Source organism: Vidua chalybeata, chromosome 11 (assembly GCF_026979565.1).
Source record: "Vidua chalybeata isolate OUT-0048 chromosome 11, bVidCha1 merged haplotype, whole genome shotgun sequence".
Lineage (NCBI taxonomy): Eukaryota > Metazoa > Chordata > Aves > Passeriformes > Viduidae > Vidua > Vidua chalybeata.
Genome location: NC_071540.1, coordinates 6,141,664 through 6,162,179, shown reverse-complemented (window position 1 = coordinate 6,162,179; position 20,516 = coordinate 6,141,664). Strand labels below are relative to the sequence as shown.

At 40.1% G+C, this 20,516-nt stretch overlaps 1 protein-coding gene across 1 annotated transcript in view; it reads right to left on the bottom strand.

Annotated features, from left to right (window-relative positions):
* Positions 1-2,530: 2,530 nt before the first annotated feature.
* The window catches only part of TSHZ3 (teashirt zinc finger homeobox 3), a 63,482-nt gene continuing 45,496 nt past the window's right edge, over positions 2,531-20,516 (bottom strand). The window contains exon 2 of the mRNA XM_053953254.1: positions 2,531-7,386. Coding sequence (XP_053809229.1) covers positions 4,187-7,386 — 3,200 coding nt within the window. The 3' untranslated portion in view covers positions 2,531-4,186. The remainder of the gene's footprint in view (positions 7,387-20,516) is intronic.

Below are 20,516 nucleotides of genomic sequence, written 5' to 3'. Positions count from 1 at the left end.
TAATACAAAAATAAAATATAATGAAGATTCTAGAAAGATTTTGGTTTCAGAAACAGTTCCTTACATTATCTTAAAAGTCATATTTCAGTTAGATTTTAGATTTCCTACTCACTAAAACTTAAAGATACATTCCCTGATTTTTTTTTTTTCCCTAAATGTTGACTCCAGTGAACAGCTCTCTAAGATCTGGCATATTGATTTCTTGTTGTGAAGTGAGCTGTTCAAGCTCCATTTAAGATTTTCATCTTGCATGTAGCCCTGAGCACATCATAGCACCATAAATTAGTTAAATTGCACATTTATCACAAATGTTATTTTAAGATACTGCGTAAATGTGATGGCTGGAAGATATACAGTATGCTGCAACAAGCCACTACTTGGGTGGGGTTAGACCAGGGTCACCTTTATACACCTGTGATTTAAAGCTCTTCTCACCCATCACAATTTCATTTTTAACCTCTTTCTTGAGGTATTTTGTTTTCCCTTGCACTTGATCTGCATATTTCTAAATAAAATACCAAATGCAAAGCAAAAGTCAGAAGTCAGATGCTTATTTTAAAATTCTGCATTTATACCTTCATGTTTGTCTAATAGGAAAAAAATTATCTTAACACAACTAGGTTGGTGATTTTGTTAGCACTAATAGTTACCATGCCAATATACATACCAGTGTATGGATGAAAAGAACATTATTCTAGTTCATTGATTCTCTAAATTCTTTATAATGTGAAATCACATTGGTATGCCAGTCCTGGAGGTTCTGAAATGCAAGCTGAACTTTATTTTAATAAATTTGGGATATTCAGATCCTAACTAGCCATTCATTTGCAAAGTTTCATGCACATTTTAAGAAGCACATTAAAAAAGTCCTTTCTGGTCCATGCTGGCAGATCTGGACATTCCCTGAATTTCTACCTGCTACATCTCACTGCACTTTCAGACCCAGGTAAGTCAGGCCCAGGAACTGATTTTTACCAGATCGGGGAGGTTGCATCAGATCATCAGATGCCCTGCCTGTATTTTAAGAGTGAGTGGAAAGAACCCTGCAGACTCTGCAGTCTCTTGCTTTTACTCCCTCCCGTGTCCCAGATAACAGTATTACGTACAGAGCTTTGAGCATTACTATTATAAGTCAATGGTGCATCTTAAAAATACATTGATTGACAATATATGCAATAATCTGCCAGTTTCCTTATGTGTGAATTTCTGGTTTGCAACCAAATACTATATTTAAGCTGTTATAATTTTCAAAAAGAGGAATTCTCTACTGTAGAGGTAAAAAGTTTGGCTGGGTTTAGACTGAGATCATGTATTTGTAAAAAATGTGGACAGGCACCTGGGAGGCTCCAGGGCAGACTTCAGCCAGCCAGGCTCCCTTTCCTCACTAAGTGAGGGACTCCTGGGATGGTACAGTCAACCAGTAAAACTGCTGTGATTTTATTGCTGGAATTTGAGCTGAGGCCATAAACACTGACACACAAATGACCTTAAAATCAGACACAAGTGTGAGCCAAAAGAGGAGGGAAAAGACCAAAGCCCTGATCCCATTCACTTGGTCCACCTAGCAGCATTTGCTGTAGAATGAACAAAACCTTCCAACACATTTTTGAGATATGGTACTGGCCTCTAACGTTACAGAGAAAGATGGAAAGATGGAAAAAAAGACATAAAGGCAAAGAGAACCAAAGATTCAATTACTTGCTTACTGGAAGACAGTGGATTTCTTAAAAAGACAAAGGAAACTGTACAATTGACATTGGGATGGTAGCTCTCACTCAGGATGCTGAAGTGCTGTAATGGTGGATTTGGTTCCCATGTAACCATCTCTGGACTCAGAATTCACCTGACTGGCAAAAGACATCACTTGCATGCATAGCAATATAGGTGTTTGGAGATGCAAATTGTTTTCAAAGGTTTTGATGGGATGACCTGTCAACACCAGCAGAAGTCTGTCATTATCCTATAAATGCTCCAGATTGTTTGCTTTTCTTTGGCCTGTGTTTATTCACCTCCTCTCCCTCTCTCTACCTGCCGGGAATAGGGAATGCTGCCCGGCAGCAGGGAGGGCCAGAACAGGACTCACTTCAAAGCCACAGAGTTGGAGTCACTGGTCTCAGGTTCCTTCTCCTGTCGTTTGGAAATGATGGGTAGGTGGAAAGGGATCCTCTGAGCTGTGGAACACCCTTGGTGCAGACTCTGCTCAATGCATTCAGGAGGAAGGCGGGTGAGCAGCGGTGCCTGCCTGGGTCTGAACTCACAGCAAAACACCTATTTGCTTTGCCATGCTCTGCTGCTAACCCCCCTCTCCACAGCCAGCCTTACCTGATGCTTAAAAGGGAGTTATAACGCTCATTTATCTCTTCTGGGGGAAAAAAAACTCTGTTAATGCAGCCTTTGAATAAGTGCTACCCTGCTCTTTAAATGCTAAAGTTCACTAAAACTCCAGTGATTTATGTGCAGCTTTTGACTGCCAGCACCTGGCAGATGAAGAAACCTACTCAAGCTTCAGTCATAAACAGATAGCATACAATTTAATTTTAATGTGCTCGTTAGTCGTAGCACATTTCAGACATAATTGTGAACGCAACACAAAATTATAGCAAAAAGACAATTTTAATGCTGCTGTAGAAAAAAAGGTTATATGAAGAGTCATATAATGGTGCTTCATTGTCAACAACAAAACAGGGCACAGAGTGCATTACAGTGTCTGTGCTGTTTACATGCCAATATTTTATACATAGATTCTCATATGGTGTCAGCTGTCAGTTACTTCTGCAAATTAACTGCCAAAAATGGAGACGAACAGAATCACTTAGTGTGCTGGTAACCACGGGTTACCTTTCATATGCCTAAAGATAAAGCTGCAGTATGGAATCTTGGGAGAATAATTAGGCAGAACAAAACAGAAAGTTACCAATTGAAATAAAAAGGCATTCTACAATAGGAAATAACAACCAAGAGCGCTTATAAATAAGTAAAAGAGGTTATATCACAGAATGCCTCATAACTTTTTAAGCAAAGTATTACAGTACAAACATTTTAAAGGCTTTATCAATGTTTAGGAAATACAGTACAAGTTTTTCAAATAGGTTTAACCCTTTGAGCACTGAGTTTATTTTGAATTTTCTCTTTTTATTTTATTTTTATTTTTTTTTACTAATAAATACCTTTAAAAGTCATGTTGTGCAAAACAGTTAGAATGTATGCCAGGAATGCAGTCCGTGGCTTCTGTTTCTTCAGACAATTAAAAAAAAACCAAAAACAAAAGCAAAAAAACCAAACAAATGATTGCAACACTAATAAATATGTATAATTTAAACATGAACCTCTCTTAATATAGATGTACTGTATAGCAAAACAAAGCAAAACATACTTTGCTTTAAGAATAATGTTTCTGAATACTTTATAAATGTTATCTGTGGTATCTTTTATCACATAATTTACAATGTTTGATTGTTAAAGGAAAAACCATTAGATCTAAAAAAAAAATGAAATATACACTATATATAGGTACAGTTTATACCTGGGGCTTATCAGGTACAAACCCCGCTGTTGCTAAAAATGCTGAAAAAAAGAGAAAATGGCATTAACCACAATCACATTTTTCATAAGAGATTTTGAAATCTATACAATATATACATCTATGTTTCAATGTGAAAATTATATTTTTAAATTTCAAGGTGTGAGACACCTCTGCATAAATGGAGGTTCATATTAGTAATCAGAACTAAGCTAGTAAGGGTCTAAAAAAAAAGCATATCCTTACATTTTTACCAAATTAATGCAAAAGTGCTTCAAAGTACTCAGAGGGCTAAAGATTATAGGGTGAGAAATACCAGCACACTTAGGTCACATGAAAAAGTGCACCAGAATTAGTTATAAATGCTTAATTAAACTGTCTGTTAATGCATGCAGCTTGATGCATCAGAGGGATGCACAGCAACTAAATCCAATTTACACAAAGTTCCAAACACTTACCACTGCATTTTAACCTTCATATTTTACCAGTAACAACAGCTGATTATGCACCTCTATTTAAACACTGTACAGTTATACAAAACAGTTCAGCCCAGAGCGACTCTGGAGTTAAAATAAGAACATGTGCCAAGAACTAAACAGTAGCTTTAAGGCGTCTTTGACAGTTTTCCTCAAAGCAAATTACAGTTATTTTAATCAAAAGCAAATGCTACTGCTTCTCTAACTCCGAAACATACAGAAGATGATCCTCTGGTGACTTCCCATGTGTTTTACTAAGATGAAGTTTAACAGCATGCTTGCTTGCAAAAGTCCTATTACAAAGTTTGCACTGATAAGAAGTTCCGATATCTTCCTCTGGAGAGGACGTCACCAGTTTTTCAGATGGTGACTTTGCTTGTGCTATCTGATTGTTAATCTGTTCACTGGACAGTTTGGACAAGTCTCTTAACCTGAAACCCAGATGCGATTCAAGATGACTGATATAAGTTGAAGGAGTTCTGATCTGTGAAGCACAGTCATTACAAAAGAACACTGGGTGTCCAGTGTCCAAATTTTTAAGGAACTTAGTTCCCCCCGTCCTTCGGAGCTGGTATTTCACATTGGCCAGCCAGTGGCTAATTGTGGTCATTGAGAGTCCCGTAAACCTGGAAATGTGCATTCTTTCTTGAGGGCTCAAGTCTGACATGATGTATTTCCCCTCTGAAGTCTGCCGTAAGCTGGCTGCAAACTGGGCCTGCAATATGAGCAAGTGCTGAGGGTTCCAGTTAGACTGACGTCCCTTCCTTTTCTGAGCTGGTGTACTCTCTTCTGGTTCCTCTATTGTGGTACCGTCAATGTCAGATTTCTCAGATATGCTGGAAGGTGTGGAAGATTTTGATGTGTGACTTTCTGTCAGGTTCTTCAGCATATCAGATATATCTGACAAGGCATTCTCGCGTAGCGGCGAGTTTGACATGAATGACACGACTGCAGATGTCTTTGCTGTTGTCACTGTAGATGAAGAAGATGCAGAAGATGTCGATGTGGATGACAAAAGCGCTGAACCCAAAGAGCAGCTTTTGTCACTCTTGCCTTTCGTCAAATCTATGGGTTGGTCATTGTTGACATGATAAAAATAACGGTCTAAGTGGTCTGATTTTTTGGACTGTAGAGGTGGGGTGGCCACTGCAGCCTTTTCTGCCAAACTGTTGCTCATTTTAAAAAGCATGCTCATTGGATCCAGAGCGGGCAAAGATGGCTTTGCTGCCTTGCCAAGGTGAATGTTCATGACAGATTGCAGTGCACTTAATGGATTTACAAATGGCTGTTCGGGAGGGTGGTCAGTGATGATGGCTGTGCTGCTGCTTAAAGAACCTACAATGGATTTCACAGGCTCTTTCCCATTTTCCACAGGTTCTCCAGTTGGGCTATCTTTGCAGCCATCTCTCTGAGGAACTGGGCTGTTCTGCTGGCTTTTAAAGCCACCATCGTTGGGGGGCTCCATCTTAAGGGGTTCACTGACTTCACTGCTGCACGGCGAAGGTGTCGCACGCTTCAGTGGAGAGAGCTTTCCTTCGGGCTCTTTCATCTTCTCCTCCACTTTAGCCACCTTCTCAGTGACCTTCTTTACCAATTCTTCCATGGCATGAAAGTTTGTTTTTGGCACAGGTGAGGTCTGACTGCTGGGTGGAGACACTAAGGGCTGGTTTTTAGTTGGTGACACTAGTTCATTGTTTCCAAACATAGGTTTTAAGGGTGTACTCTTCCCAGATGAGCCCAATGACAGCTTCATCATATTAGGCAGCTGGTAGGCAGCATGAATGCTGGGGTAGCCACCCCAGCTCGGTGTGCCATTCTGGGCTTTGTTTATAGCTGATGTAACCGTGTTTTCTAAAGACTTCAATATGTCTAATCCCCCCTTAGGGCTCTCTTCTAGGTCATTTTCAGTCAAGTAATGGTATTTTGAGGAGATATCATACTTCTCCTCATCTTCACTTGACTTCTCTTTGTCTTTCATTTTGTCATCAGCAATGACTCTTTCCTTATCTACTTCTTTTTTAATCTCAACATTTAATTTAGGGGAAACACTAGAAGGTGTGTTGGAAGGAGATGTAAAGGTGGTGGCAGCTAATGGCACAGACTGGACCTTCTCATCTACTAAGGACGTTATTGTCGGTGTGGCTGGGGCTTCTATAATTGGTTTCCCTTTTTTCATGGCAGAGTTAGTGACTTTGATAAAATGTCCCGTCACCATCATGTGAGCCGTGAGCTCCTGCAGGGTGTCATGTGAACTTCCACACTCCATGCACTTCAGAATTTGAGATTTCCTCGCCTCAAAGTGCCAGGCGTAGCTGGCACCGTTCTGGTGACCGTAGCGGTTATTTGGCGTAATGTAGGGATTGGAATTCTTTTGAAGTGCATCGTTACTATCTGAGATAGTGGCTTTTGGTGTCCCAGCCGTGGAGTCTGGAGAACTTGGAAGTTCAAGCTCCAGTGATGCTTTCTTTCTAGTAGCTGGGATAATTTTTGCTGCTACAGGTGTAACAGGTTCCTTCAGAGGCACTTTTTGGTAGTGTTTTGTTTTGATCATATGAACACTCAAATCCTGAAGAGATTCAAATGAATGACCACAGTACATACACTTTAGCACTTTCTGGGCATCTTCTTTCCCTTCCATTTCAAGCAAAGAACGTTTGCGAGGTTTGGACCATCTTTTGGGGTTATTGTTATCTGTTTCGTGGTTGTCATCTCGATAATGTCCTGTTTCATTCATGTGCACTGTTAATTCTACCAAAGTATCGTAGGCAGCACTGCAGTCTTTACAGCGGAATTTACTGGCTCCAGTGAATATAGAGCCATAGAGCTTACTGCTCTGTCTGTACAGCTGGACTGTGCTAAAAAGGCTCGGTTCTGGCAGAATTCTGCTCTGAGAAACTTGCTGCAGTGTTTTGGCCATCGCAGTCTGGTGCCAGTCAAAGCTGCCACTTCCACAACTGCTGCTGCTGCTGCTGCTACTGCTGCTGCTACCGTTGTTTTTTTCTGAAATTGGCTGGTGAAGGTTCAAATTGAGATTGGACCAGTAGGAATTGGAGAGGAAGTTATTATACACGGCCTTCATTTGTTCTAAACTATCAGACACCGTGGAGTCTTCCAGTGGTATGGAAACCTCCTTGCTCTCTTCCTCATTTTTAATGGAGCTGCTCTCAAAGTCTGCCATGCGGTCACTTGTCTCACTGATGTGGGACTCACTGTCCATTTCATGGCTAGAGAACTCAGCTGCTGGAGAGTTTTGATAGCTTTGGCAGTTCTTACTGAAGTCTTTTTCTGGACATGCATATTTTGCTGAAGGCTCCCCATCAACTGCATTTTCATCAGGTTCCACATCTTCTTCCACCAGTGCTGCTGCTTTTAGTTCGTCTGAAACATAGGCTATTATGAAGAGAAGAAAATACAAGTTAGTTTCTGCTCATTATACTTTTGCTTTAGCCAAAGAAGTGTACTTATTTGTAAAATTAAACAGTTAAAATTTAGTGTTTCTTCAGAGCAAGAAAAAAAATCTGCTCTTCAAACATAATTTGCCACCTTATTCTTCTCAAGGGGCAACAGCTTGAAATTAAAACTAAATTTGAAATTAATGAAGCACATTCTGGAGGTGGCATTCATTTCTAAAGTAATAAATTACTTGTATCAACCTCAGAGACAGCAGTTCCTGTCTGTCAATTAATATGTCTTATGCTTCTCCTACCCCTAATGCATTTCTTAACAGACAGATTCACAATTTAAATTAAGCAAGCATTTTTTGCTCATTACAGTTTTGAGACTCAATTTTTAATAAATATAGAGCACAACAAACATCAAGAATTTCTACAAAGTAAAAAAATTGCCAGTTAAAATAAATTTTAAAAATCAGATTTTTTAAAGATATCATTATTAGTCATGTCACATTTTAGAAGAGATGCAAGTTAACTGCAAGTGATGTAACCTCTGGAAACAACTCATTCAAAGCAATTTGAGGATATTCTTCATGGGTGTAACAAATGTCCCACTCCCATTTAAACACAACTTCCTCAACAAGAAAGTCCATGCAGAATTAATGTCAGGCACTAGTTCAATGAAATTGGTATGCTGCACTCATTCTTGCTGTATAAATATATACAAGACCTTCCAGTGGACCTTACAAATGTCAAAGTGTTTGCTCTTTAGACTACTTTGTCAATATTTACTCAGCATAAGCTACATGGATACCCAACAGGAATCCTGTCTTTTTTTCCCCTCAAGTAACGCAACTGGTGATGTAAATCTAAGATACTCCTCTTGAACAGGACAGTTGGCAACTGACAGTAAACATTTTTTTTCCCATAGTGCTTCTGTGCTTCTGTTTTACATATACTAAGTCTACCTAAGTTTTTCCTTTATGCAAGAAAATTATGGAAATTGTAAAAAAAGGATTCATTAACTAATTATCTATTTCTATATAATGCATTAATTTGCAGGAAAGCAAAAATAGAATGTGACTCTCTTCAGTGGAATTTAAAATCTCTGACGAAGATAATTATAAACTGAAAAAAGTCACATTTTCAGTACATTCTGTGGTTAAAGACACCTGACATTCAACCTTCTCTGCAACACATCTGGAAAATGTAGGGTAGTTGTATCTTGAACAACCTATAGCTTGTTTCTGCAGGCAATAGTGCAGAGAAGATAGCAGTTTACACCCCAAAAAGCCCTACTTTAACCAACAGACTGAAAAATGTAGAACACTAAAGTAGGTATCACGCACACAGTATTAAACCTTGCAAACTTCTTTCAGGGAAAATATGTTTAAATGTTATCAGAAAACCACAAGAGACAAAACAACTGTTAAAGTGACAATGAAATCAGGCTTTTAGTTTCACATGGAGTATTTCTTCGTTCAGTTAGGTAATACAAAATATTCACTACTGTTCTTTCACATGGATAAATGGTAGCAAATCTTCCTCCAAGCATGTAAAGTTATAATGTGATCCTCAGAACACAAGTTAAACCTTTGAAAGCACAAACATATCACATAAGAACAACACATAATAATGATCGATTATTTCAGTTCAGATAATTTCAATGCAGAAAATTCAAGCAGCAAGTGTTCTGTTTTAAAAGTTTGGGAGCACAGAGTTTGAAAGAATTAAGTTTAAAAATTGGTGCTTCAAAAGTGCTGGTAACAAAGATGAGACTTTGGAAACAATGAAATAGAGCTGTGCTGGTTTGCTCTGTTTTATGCTTTTTCAAAATATTTTGAAAAGAAGTATTATTATTTTATGTATATCAAAGACTCAGCAGCAACTTGAAATAAGGTTCAGCTATGTCCTGCAAATATTTGCAACAAAACCAATACACAGAATCGAAAAAGGTGGATTTTCAGAACTTTAGCACAGGAGACCAAAGCAGTTCAAATTACTCTCTGAAGCTGGAAAATTTTGGATAACTACTGATAATGTGCAGACAACTGATTGTTAACTGCCTTTCTCTCAACCACACCAAATCCTACTGAATAAGGAAGGATGGAAGGAAGGAATCATAGCATGAAACTTCTGATTTGGAAGCAAATATACCCTTTTCCTCTTCCACTCTTGTGGAAACAGAATTTATTTTACAACTCCTGTTTCTTTGCCTCTGTTTTGAAACTGCATAATAATTTCCTTTTCACAAAGTAAAGAACACCCAAGGTTATCACCACACTACCTGCCTTAAAGAGACCTCATTGACACCTGCAGGCTGGGGTGCCATACCAAGGCTCTCTGAGGGTACCTGTCTACAGTTTTCTCTGGCTGCTGAGCACCTGTCTGAGTGTGTGCCACCCATTCCCACCACACCACATTCCAAACCCAAGGGCTCCATCCCTGCACACCATGGAAAGCCCTCCTTGGACCCATTGCTCACCAACACAACCAGAGGGCACAGAACCAACTCCCTAATTAGTGTGTTATTCTTTACATTTTTATTTCTCTTACTGCTCAAGTCTTATGAATTTTGTTTGAACTGAAAGACTTGTCACATTCACAGCTTTTTTAGAGAGTGACTTTTACATTAGGGAAAACCTCCAGCATGCAGCTCATTTAAATGTAAATCTATTTACCTTTCATGCTTTCTTTGCCCTTTTCACCAACTATCAAGCATATTTGCGTGTTAACCAGGAGCTGCCTCCTCTATAGCTGTTCCCCTTCCTAAGCTCAAGTTGTGAAGCCAACTTGTGACATCAGTCTTTGATCCAGAAATGCAGGAAATGAGGCACAAACGACAGTGTGGAATTTAACCCAGCAATCTGCAACTTCGAAAAAAATGACAGTTCCAAGGGCTCCTTCTGCTCCTTCCCCTGCACAGAGGAGAGAAGGGATGAAACCTGGTCTAGTGGAAGGGTTCCTGCCTCACCACACCTTGCTCAGGGGCAAGAAATGGTCAGTATGAGCAGAGATGAAGGTAACAGCCTCACTGCACCAGAAATAAGGACAAGGAGGCCCACAGCAAAGAAGTCTCTTATTTGGTGAAGTACCTACAGGAAAAGCAAAGAGACTGTGAAAGGATAGAATAAAATCAGGAGGAGATGGTAAAAGGGTTTTCCACTGTGATTCACTGCCTGGAGGACAGACTGTTTATAAGAAGCACTGTCACCAGCTCATCCTTACTTAGCCATTACCCTATTATGTAAAAAAAAAAAAAAAAAAACAAACCAAAAAAACCAAACAAAAAAACCCACAAAAAAGACTCATAGTTCAATATTTTTCAAGTGTAGAATAAATGTTTGAACAGCAGGGCACCTATAAAACTGTTCTTCAATGCCTCAACAGCAAAGTCTGAGGGGAAAAGAAACAACTTTAAAGGCAATTCTAGTGGCAGAAGTTAATAAGAGTGGAAATGAAAGAAATTAGGCAGTTCTGGGTTTTGTTTTTCCAGAGAAAAAGGACCAAAAAAAATCACCGTTCTCAAAAAAGTGTTTAGTTTTCATCTCACAGGGCACCATAACCTACAGGAAATTGCCTGCAAATTGAGCAGTGGTGTCACTGTGACACAGTATTTGACAAAAAGTGGAAAGCTGTTGCCTGGTGTGGCACTCAAGTTTCTAGAGAAAAGGATATCAAAGGGGTTCAGAAACATCTTGCAGGTTACAGCCATAGAGACATTGAGAAGAGACAGTTCCCTCATTAGTATTTGTTGTAATTATTAACTGAAGTGCTAGGTAACAATGAAATTAACACATTTGATATCAATATATAACAGTAAGCTGTGGTATAATGCAATTCCCTTCCACACAAGAGGGAATTACCTTCATAACTGAGCTATGGATCATTTCTTTGCCAGTGGAAATAAATTGTGATCCATCACTGTCCAAAATGATCTACATATTCCACAGACAGTAATAAACTCATATACCTGGCTCTGCACAGACACCAGGATCTGCTGCACGAGAGCAGAGAGGCACCAGCAGCCCACCGTGTCTCCAGAGGCTCAGGGAGCCCCCCTGGAGCCAGAGCAGCCGTGCCTGCTCTTGTCCTGGGCTCACAGGCACCACAGCTGCCACCTCCACCCCCACTGCCAGAGCTCCTCTTCAGCAGAGCCAGCAAAAACACTGCATGCTTGTCACAGAATTCACAGAATCACAAGGTTGGAAGAGATCATCGACTCCAACCCAGCCCCAACACCTCAACTCAACCCTGGCACCCAGTGCCACATCCAGGCTTTGTTAAACACACCCAGGGATGGTGGCTCCACCACCTCCCCATTCCAGAACTTTATCACTCTTTCTGTAAAAAACTTTTTCCTAATATCCAACCTATATTTCCCTTGATGCAGCTTAAGGCTGTGTCCTCTGGTGCTGTCAGTGCTGCCTGGAGAAAGAGCCCACCCTCACCTGAGCACAGCCACCTTTCAGGGAGCTGTAGAGAGTGATAAGGTCACCTCTGAGTCTCCTTTTCTCCAGGCTTGTCATCTCCTCCCTGGCAACACCCCCACAGTGAGTGGCTGGACACACACCTCCTTGAGATTGTTTGGAAATACAAGATCACAATACTAAAGGTGTATTTTACTGTTCTCCAAAACCCAATTATATGCACAATTTTTCCCCCTCATTTCCTGAAAAATACAGCTGAAACCATATATTTTGGCTTGGATGTATCCAAATATTTCATTTGAATACTTTTGAAATTTCTTGGTTTAATTATATTTTTTCTTGCCAAAAATTTTTCTTTTGTTTTAATTAGCTCACTGGGGGTATATTTAAACTGGTATATATGCTGTTTGCTTGAAAAGGAACAAAACATTCCAATATTCTTCTCACATGAAAAATGCTCAGCTACAAAAGTTTATCAAAACCACTCAGTTTCTTGAAAGTATTTTTGCTTTAACCAAATGACTTTCTATTAAAAAAATATATATATCATCTTTGTTATGCATCATTCAAAATCATCAAGTAATACTAGGGTCATCTTCCAAACCATTTAATTTTGAGTTCATTGGGAAAAGAAACTTAAAGAATCTGAGCCCATCTACATTTCACAGTTGAAAAAAAAACCCAAAAAAACAGCAGAATGGGATCAGGAGCAGAAATGCTCCTAATGCTTACAGGATCAATATTATATTCCCAGTAAAAAAGAAACAGGGGGAAAGAATCATATTAGGTTATAAAGTGGAGAAGTGAGTAGGATTCTGCCAGAGAAAGCCCCTCTGCACCCTGACCCTCACTGCCCATTCCATGGCACTGCACAAGAGGTGGCTCCTGTCACTGCCCCTGCTGCTGGCAGTGCACAGCCTTTTCCTGAATACTTGTCTGTTTTAAATCAGACACCAGCCACCTGAGAAATTAACAGAATATTTTTAAAATATTTAAGTAATCTTTGAAAAAACCTCAGATTCCCCAGTTTTGGTGGGACCATTTGGAGTTAAGAGGCAGCTCAGTCTCAACACCAGTGCAGAGAAAGCCAACAGAGGAACAGCAGCATGGAGATGATCTGACTGTGCCAATGAACCTTATTCACAAAATTAATGAGCAGAGGCAAGAGAAAACCAGCCTGGTGGATGGAGTCAATCAAAGACCTAATGCAAATGCAGGCATATAAAAGAATTACATTAGTCTGTTAGAAAACTCCCACTCCAGAGGCCTTCCACTCACAGCAAGAAAGGCAAACATTTCACCCACAACATGAGCTATTTCTATACTGAGACTAACTGATAATTCCCATGTAACTGAAATTGTATTTGAGACTTCACTCCTTGGCAGAGATGCTGGCATATTCCTCATTAGGCAGTCAGGATGGGAGGCAGGAGTGACTGCCCTGTTTACAAGAGTGGCAAATGACAACAGTCTCTAAATGGGCATGGCAATACTGATTACCCAGCACCTTGACAGGGACATTATTCCTGTTAGAAAGGTCAAAGGTTCTGTTTCATAGAGGCAAGACTGTCTATTATGGGAGAGAAATGTTATTTCCAAGTGAAGAGGTCAGCACTTCTCTCTCACGTCGGCTCAAGTCCCCGGTACCTCGCACCGGAGCGCGAGCCTACTGCAAGACGGATTATTCTGCCCACTGGCAAGGTCAAGAATATTAATTTTGAACATGTTAATTTGATGTGATGTGCATGATTAATGCTTGTTTAGCTGGATTTTTTGTATGTTGATAAATCTGCAGCCTTTTCATGCCATTGAGAGTGTAGGATTAAGTCACTGGGAAGTGGTGTGGATGGATGTGACATAGGATGCCAATCGAATGGATGGCTATCATTAGGCACTAAAAACTTTGAAGTGTACTTTGTTTGTTCCTTCATGAAAATACTGCAGCTGTCTGCCACAGAGAGCTCAGAAATAGGCCAGAGGAAGCTAGCCAGCTGCTCTGATTCAGCATCCTGGACTGGTATTACATTTGGAGAGACTTCAGGGAGGCCAAATCAACTGTAAGTGCTAAGAGATGAGAATTACACGGACAAGGACACACAGTGAAGAGATGATAACAAGGAATTAGTTTATATGTCATTACAGTGTGGGCCACCTAAGCACAGAACAAAGCAATTTTACATCAGGCACCTTTTCCTCGTGTCACTGTATTCCAAACTCCCCTGGGTTCTGTGTAGTTCAAAGGAAGGTACAGGATTCAGGTCTCCCATTCACTTTAGACTTTACAGTGCTACAGAAAATGTGTCACACAGGCCACTCACAAATGAAGAGAGAAAACATTCAAAACCTGATACAAATTCTGATAAGGGAGGCATTCTTTTTTTCTGAAAGCAAACACTATTTAGATGTTTCTTAAATAACCAAGTGAAAACCTCACATTTATGTATTATCTCTTTCACTATAGACCTGAAAAAAACAGCATACCCTACTATAAAATGATGGCTTAGAAGCAACTTGGAACTATTGGACAGCATAATTTAACTGAAGTGTTCAAGAGCTTCAATGACTGCTTTATTTTTCACATCAGCCCTGTGGAAGAAACATTCTTATCCACAGTTTACAGCTGAAAATCTGGAAAGAAGTTAAAAATTAATTGTCTGGTGCTAGACAAGAAGACAAGTGAAGGACCTTGTTACTCCTGTAGGTTAATATATATATAATTCAGCTATTTGCACAAAATATGGGAAGATTACTTAAGACTGTTCTGTTCCTATGTTTCCTCACAGTGTGTTTATGTGAATACAATATATGTGTATAATTGAAAATAATTGCCAGTTTTCAGCTGAAACAATTATTTCACCCAGTGAAATACCCACAGGTGCATGTACTCAGCACAACCCAGAGCCTGTGGTTACAGATCTCCGAGCCAAGCTGCTGGGATCCAGTGAATGCTGAACCTGCAGGCTGCCAGCAAACTTCTTTTCACAGTAGGGAAAATAGGGAAGGTTTTTGAAGTATTGTCACAACTGTCCTCTGAAGAGCTCTCTGCTCCCAGCACACAGCAGGACTCAGGTACACTGTGACACCCACTCTGCCAGACCTGTGCTGGAGATGGAACATGATGGATCATGCCTCCCTCCTCTAAAACTGCACCCTGCTTTGATTTCTCCCTGGGGCCTAAACTCCCTGAATTCAACGTGCTCAGCAGGGTTTTTCTAAAACCTGCTCAAATTACCCACCCTTGAAACACAGCACCACTGTTTTCTGGTGTGGAGAGGAGCACCTGATCCCAACACACTGCAGTGTGCTCTTCTATGGGTAGGGTTGCACAAGGATTAGTCTGAAATCTGTCTTGCTTGAAGAGTTCACCTTCTACAAGAGCTTTTTGACAAAAAGGGATCCAAACATTAAAAAGCCTTGGTTGAGAACCAAGGTCCAAGTTACCTTAATGAACAAAATCTTATCGATTTCTAGAGCCTTTGTTAAGATATCATTCTTGTACAGCCAGGAGTGGATGATAAGCTTATGAGAAACTTCACAAGAACAAGAGTTCAGAGCCTTTCTGTCCAGGAAGAACAGACTTTTAAGGGGTTTGACCTAAATTGGCAGTCTCACACACACACACAATACAACTGGCTGCCTAAAGCACCACAGCTGGGGAACTGTTGATTTTGTGTGTGCCCATAGCTGGTGACCAGAAGCAAGGCAGGGTTGACAGCAATCCAGTGGAAAGGCTGAGAAAGGTTATGGACTGTCACAACAACAGAAGGACCTTCCTTGCTATGGTATTTTGTGGAATCCATCTCTTCTCCCCTTTGCACTCTGGGGGAGTAGAGATTTGAACAGCTCCTATGGGCATGTGCCTGGAATTTCTGGCTGATCCTGCTGAAAAAGGAGGAAAAAATTTTCTTGGCCTCCATGCCACCATAAAACCAGCCTTTCACAAGCACCACTAGAACCAGACCAAGTAGGCAACTGAGCAACAGAGACTGGGAGCACCCAGTGAGAATTCTCAACTGCCCCTCGGTTTGATTCACTCCAGGGTCTCGTGATCCCATTTTATCAACATCTCTGGAGTACCGTCCTCTTCCTCCCCTCCCCACCCCTCCACCTTCCCCAGGAAAGGCTGCTCATCCTCCAACTGCACCGAAGTTACAAATGAACACCATTCCAAGGAGCATCAAGTTCCTCACTGTCCATGGGGCAGTTGAGAGTCAGCTACCCAGCCACAAAGGGGAAACACCACCAGGGATCGGGGAACCAGGCACAGACTGGTGAAGTATCACCTCACAAGCAGCCCCAGAGTTTCAACGATTTCACATAAACGTCACAAATTCAATGACCAAGCACATTACTAACAGGAAAAACCCCCACCTATATTTGCTGTATAAATTATTCAACATGAATAAATGTGATCCACTCTTAAGTTAGACAAAAGTGGCTTTTCCTTGGTTTCCAAGGCAGTTGCTTGGTGTACAGTACTACAGACTTGCTGGAGACCTACTTCATGCAAGCACACGTGACAGTGGGAGCCAGTGAAATAGGAGTTCCCGGAGCAGAGAAAAAAGCTTCATGTTATACTTGACCCTAATTGTTCTTTGGACTCTGTAGAATTTTTCTAAGCACAGAATTACTATTTCCTCAAATGGACAAAAATATTTACCAGAACATTCTAAGAAAAAAAAAAATGTTTGTTTTGGGGGTTGTTTTCTCTTTTAGTTAAAAGTCTCTGTCAACATCCTGGCAAGATGAAGCCAAATTCTCTGTATGAATTGGTACCAAAATACAGAGTGACAAAATCTCTGCTTGATACCAGACATTTGGGTGGCATCTTTTAATCACTGAAAAGCACACAGGGCATTCCACAAACTAATACAAGATTCACAGCCAACTCTGGGATAAGCAGCCATGAGCATAGAAGTTCTCAATATGGCTCTAATAGCTCGTAATTATTATAATCCTTCACTGAGCAAACAGATGTTGTAAGGGAACTTCAGTTTCTTCAAATGCAGTAATCAAACCATTCTGCTTCTGCCCTGCCTCTTCTCAGTAAATGCTTTGTATAGTGGAGTGGAAATAGCAAATGTAGTGACAAAATGACCATTTAATTGTCACAGAAATCTGTTTCTGAACAAAACTGCTGTTGTCATTTCTCTTTATGCACATTTCTCAGTCTTCTGATATGGTTTAGCTTTTTTTTTTACACCAAGAAAAAATCTTGCACCTTATTTTCTGTAATCTTCCCATATATTTGGTTGCGCCTAATTTGTCCACATCTTACAAGTTTTACAGTAACTAGAATTTGTTGCTGTATTTGTGTTTAGCTGTACTAATCATACACACACATCTCTGGAGCTGCCACCTTCGCTGTGAAATTTTTAAAAATCAAGTTTTCACCTGAAATGCTGCAGTGCATTACAGTGAGTCATTCTACTTGGTGGTTTATTTGTAAATAATCATGCCTACTTAAGACATTCAAAATGTACCAAAAGACCTTCAGTCTGATCCTTCATTTTGCTGCGAACTTGCATCTCCCATTGAAGCCCTTTCTACAGTAGTTTCAATAGCTATTTTGGCTGCAGTGCCTCCTTACAATAAACTCTATACATCTGTATGAATGGTATAGTAGAAATCCAAATGATTTCAATCACAATTTCAGCTATTGTGAACTGGTGCTTACAATGAAGTTCCTCTATTAAGAAAGGAGCTCAGTGTGGGCCAACAAAGCTTTGTGTCCTTTCACAGTTGCTATTCAGCCCTCATTTAAGAAAAACAACTATTGACTGCAATATGAATCTTAGGACTTGAAACAAGCAGAGATTCTCAGGATTACCTCTACAAGATGGCCCCAACTTTTTTTTGTATGTGGAGCAAAGAGAAGCACTGAATATTCATTTCACTCATTTGCTGACTATACTAATGTACACTGCTGTAAATGAGTCTCTATCTACCAGTACCTATTGAACAGAAGGGTATTTGAATAGGTGGGGTTTGCTATAATGCCACACTAAGATAATGTGCTAGAAACAAATGGTTCACTGATTCCTGAATAGAAAATTTGCTGGAAAACCCTGAGAACTAGGAGACGAGGGGGAGGGGATAAAAATGTCGCTTCAGAGCCACCAACCAAACTCCTGTCATTTTTAAAAGATGTTCCTGTGGCACAGTATAAATAGTTTATAGCCATGATTGTGAACATTCAATGTCATATAAGAAAAGACACTTGTCAAGAGCCTTTCCCTTACCAGCACCCTCATCATGACCTGTGTTAATGAAGTTAATTGAATTTAAGATCAATAATGGTTAATTATTGCAATTTGACATTCTGAGATAAATGGCTTTAAGACAGAGAAATGTGTGTGTATGTGAATTCTCTCCAAAGAAGGTGAACACATTACAGCCTAAGAGGGATCACACAGTCCTTCCATTGATCCTGGTACAATCTGATCGACCTAATCCTCTGATGAATGTGGGCTTTTCACAGCTACAAGTAAATGTTCTACAAGACTACTCTAACCCTTGTCACTGACCAAATCTATATGAGCTGTACACTAGAAATCTATTGAGATAGATTAAAGAACTGCTGTAGAAACAAGAGATGCTTCAATAAAGATGAAGGTTTATTATATTGACTATTAATGTTACATGCAGTATGTAATTATGAATGCTTATGGATCATAAGAGTTTAATTTTGGTCAGTCAGATGTAAATTATCATAACTGAACAATAGCATTAAAATTAAAAAGTAACAGATTAAAAAAATCCAACAAGCGTGTTGAATTTGATGACTTAGGAGTGAATGCTCAGTAAGAGAGATATTTTAAAATCGTCCTTGAAATGTGCATGAAAATGCTCACAGACAGGTATTTTTTTCACTCATCAACCTACTTCATTTAGGGTTTTTTAAGTTTACTTTCACAATAGTTCCTCAACAGGAAGACATTTTTCAAACGTGTTAGTAATGATATTCTTACATGCATACTGAACAAGTTAAATGACCACTTACAAGATTTATAATGACAAAGTAAATGTCAAGGAAAAAGTATTACTGATTGCAGAGCACTGACAATAAAAAGCAGCTGAAGAGTTCTGTCAAAATGTAAGATTATGCAAAAACACTATTGAGAACACTGCTAATCATCTGCTCTTGTCAATTACTTGAAGAGTATCTGACAGCATATTTACATTAAACACATTTCAGTAGTGAAATCCTTAATGCTGTATCAGAATATTTTCATTATCATTAGAAATCCTTTAAAAGTCCTTTTGCAGCAGAGCATTGTAACAGCAATGATGTAATATCTCTCTCTGTATCAGGTAGGGGTTTCTATTTCATGCTATTATAGCTACATAATATTTGAAATAATATAACCAAAGACTAAATATACATGTAAGATGGCAATCTCCACGTTCCTGTATTTGATGTAGGTATTTTCAACTAGCAGCTTTGCAGGAGTTTCAAACTAAAGGCAAACTGATGATCTGTCTTTGTCTGGCCATTCTTTTAGCCTTTTACTACTCCTGTGACTGTACTTTGTCATGGCAAAGGACATTATCAAGCAGACTTTTTTTTCTAAATCTCTGATTGTGACTTGCAATTCAGCTGCTTTAGGAGGAGACACATTAGCTACCAATGCCTTTCACCTGCTGGAGAAACTTATTTTAGTTATGTCTGTCTTATACTTCATGGAGCCCTTCCTCCAAAATAGAGAAATAAATGAAATGTAATGAAAATGAAATGTTGATCCTTTCCATGCTTCAGCAGGCGTTACTAAAAAAGCACACATAACCCTGTTTGATGTGTAAAACAGTAAGCATGCATAAAAATGGACAGAGCAGATGCATGAGCTGCCTTTCAGGAGGAATTCATCTAGGCTTAGAAGAAAAAGAAGGAAAATAAGCCCTGATCACGACTTGCAGGATCAATTTATGGCTTTTCCACCACTTTTGTTGCACACGCATACCTAAACTCAGTTTGTAAAAACGGGAGCAGAGTCCTGATCCTCCCAATGCTTCTGAAGAACTACAGATTTTCAAATAAAAACACCACTAAGTAGAACTAAGCTGGCAGAAAGCCCAGGGTCTGGGTGAGGCTCTGTCCTGATTCAGACCATACAGGTAAGGGGCACCACTTGTCTCTCCCTCTTCTGTCAAGGACAAGGGTGAGTTCTGCACTAACCCAGCACATATGTGAGATCAGTTCAGTGTGTCAGCTGTGTCACTCACAGCCAGCCATGCACACACCTGCGGTGCTGGAAAGCTGGGAAGGCATCAGCCAGCCTCCTGTCCTGCCCTTCCAGACCTGAGGAAGGTATAGCCAGCTCTTTGGCCCTGCCCTGCCCCTGCCAGCTTGGCAAACACCAGCAGCACCAGTCCCTGTGCCGTGCTGGGCACTGGACACACCTGAACCCTGTCCAAGCTGCCAACAGAGATTCCTGCCTGCCTTCCAAACTGCCAGCATGCCTGGCCAGCTGCACTCAGACACCACCAGTGGGCACTGGGAAATAATTTTTCCCTGTGTACCATGGGTCCAGCCCCCTCTCTGCCCTGTCAATGTCCATGGAAAGCCTTCCACTCATTTCTGAGCCAGCAGCCCAGGTTCTGAGGAAGGAGCCTACAGAGCAGTGCTCCAATGGGACAACCACAGCTCGTGTGAATCAAGAGAGTCTCTGTAAAATTATGTCTTTTTCATGCAAAATGC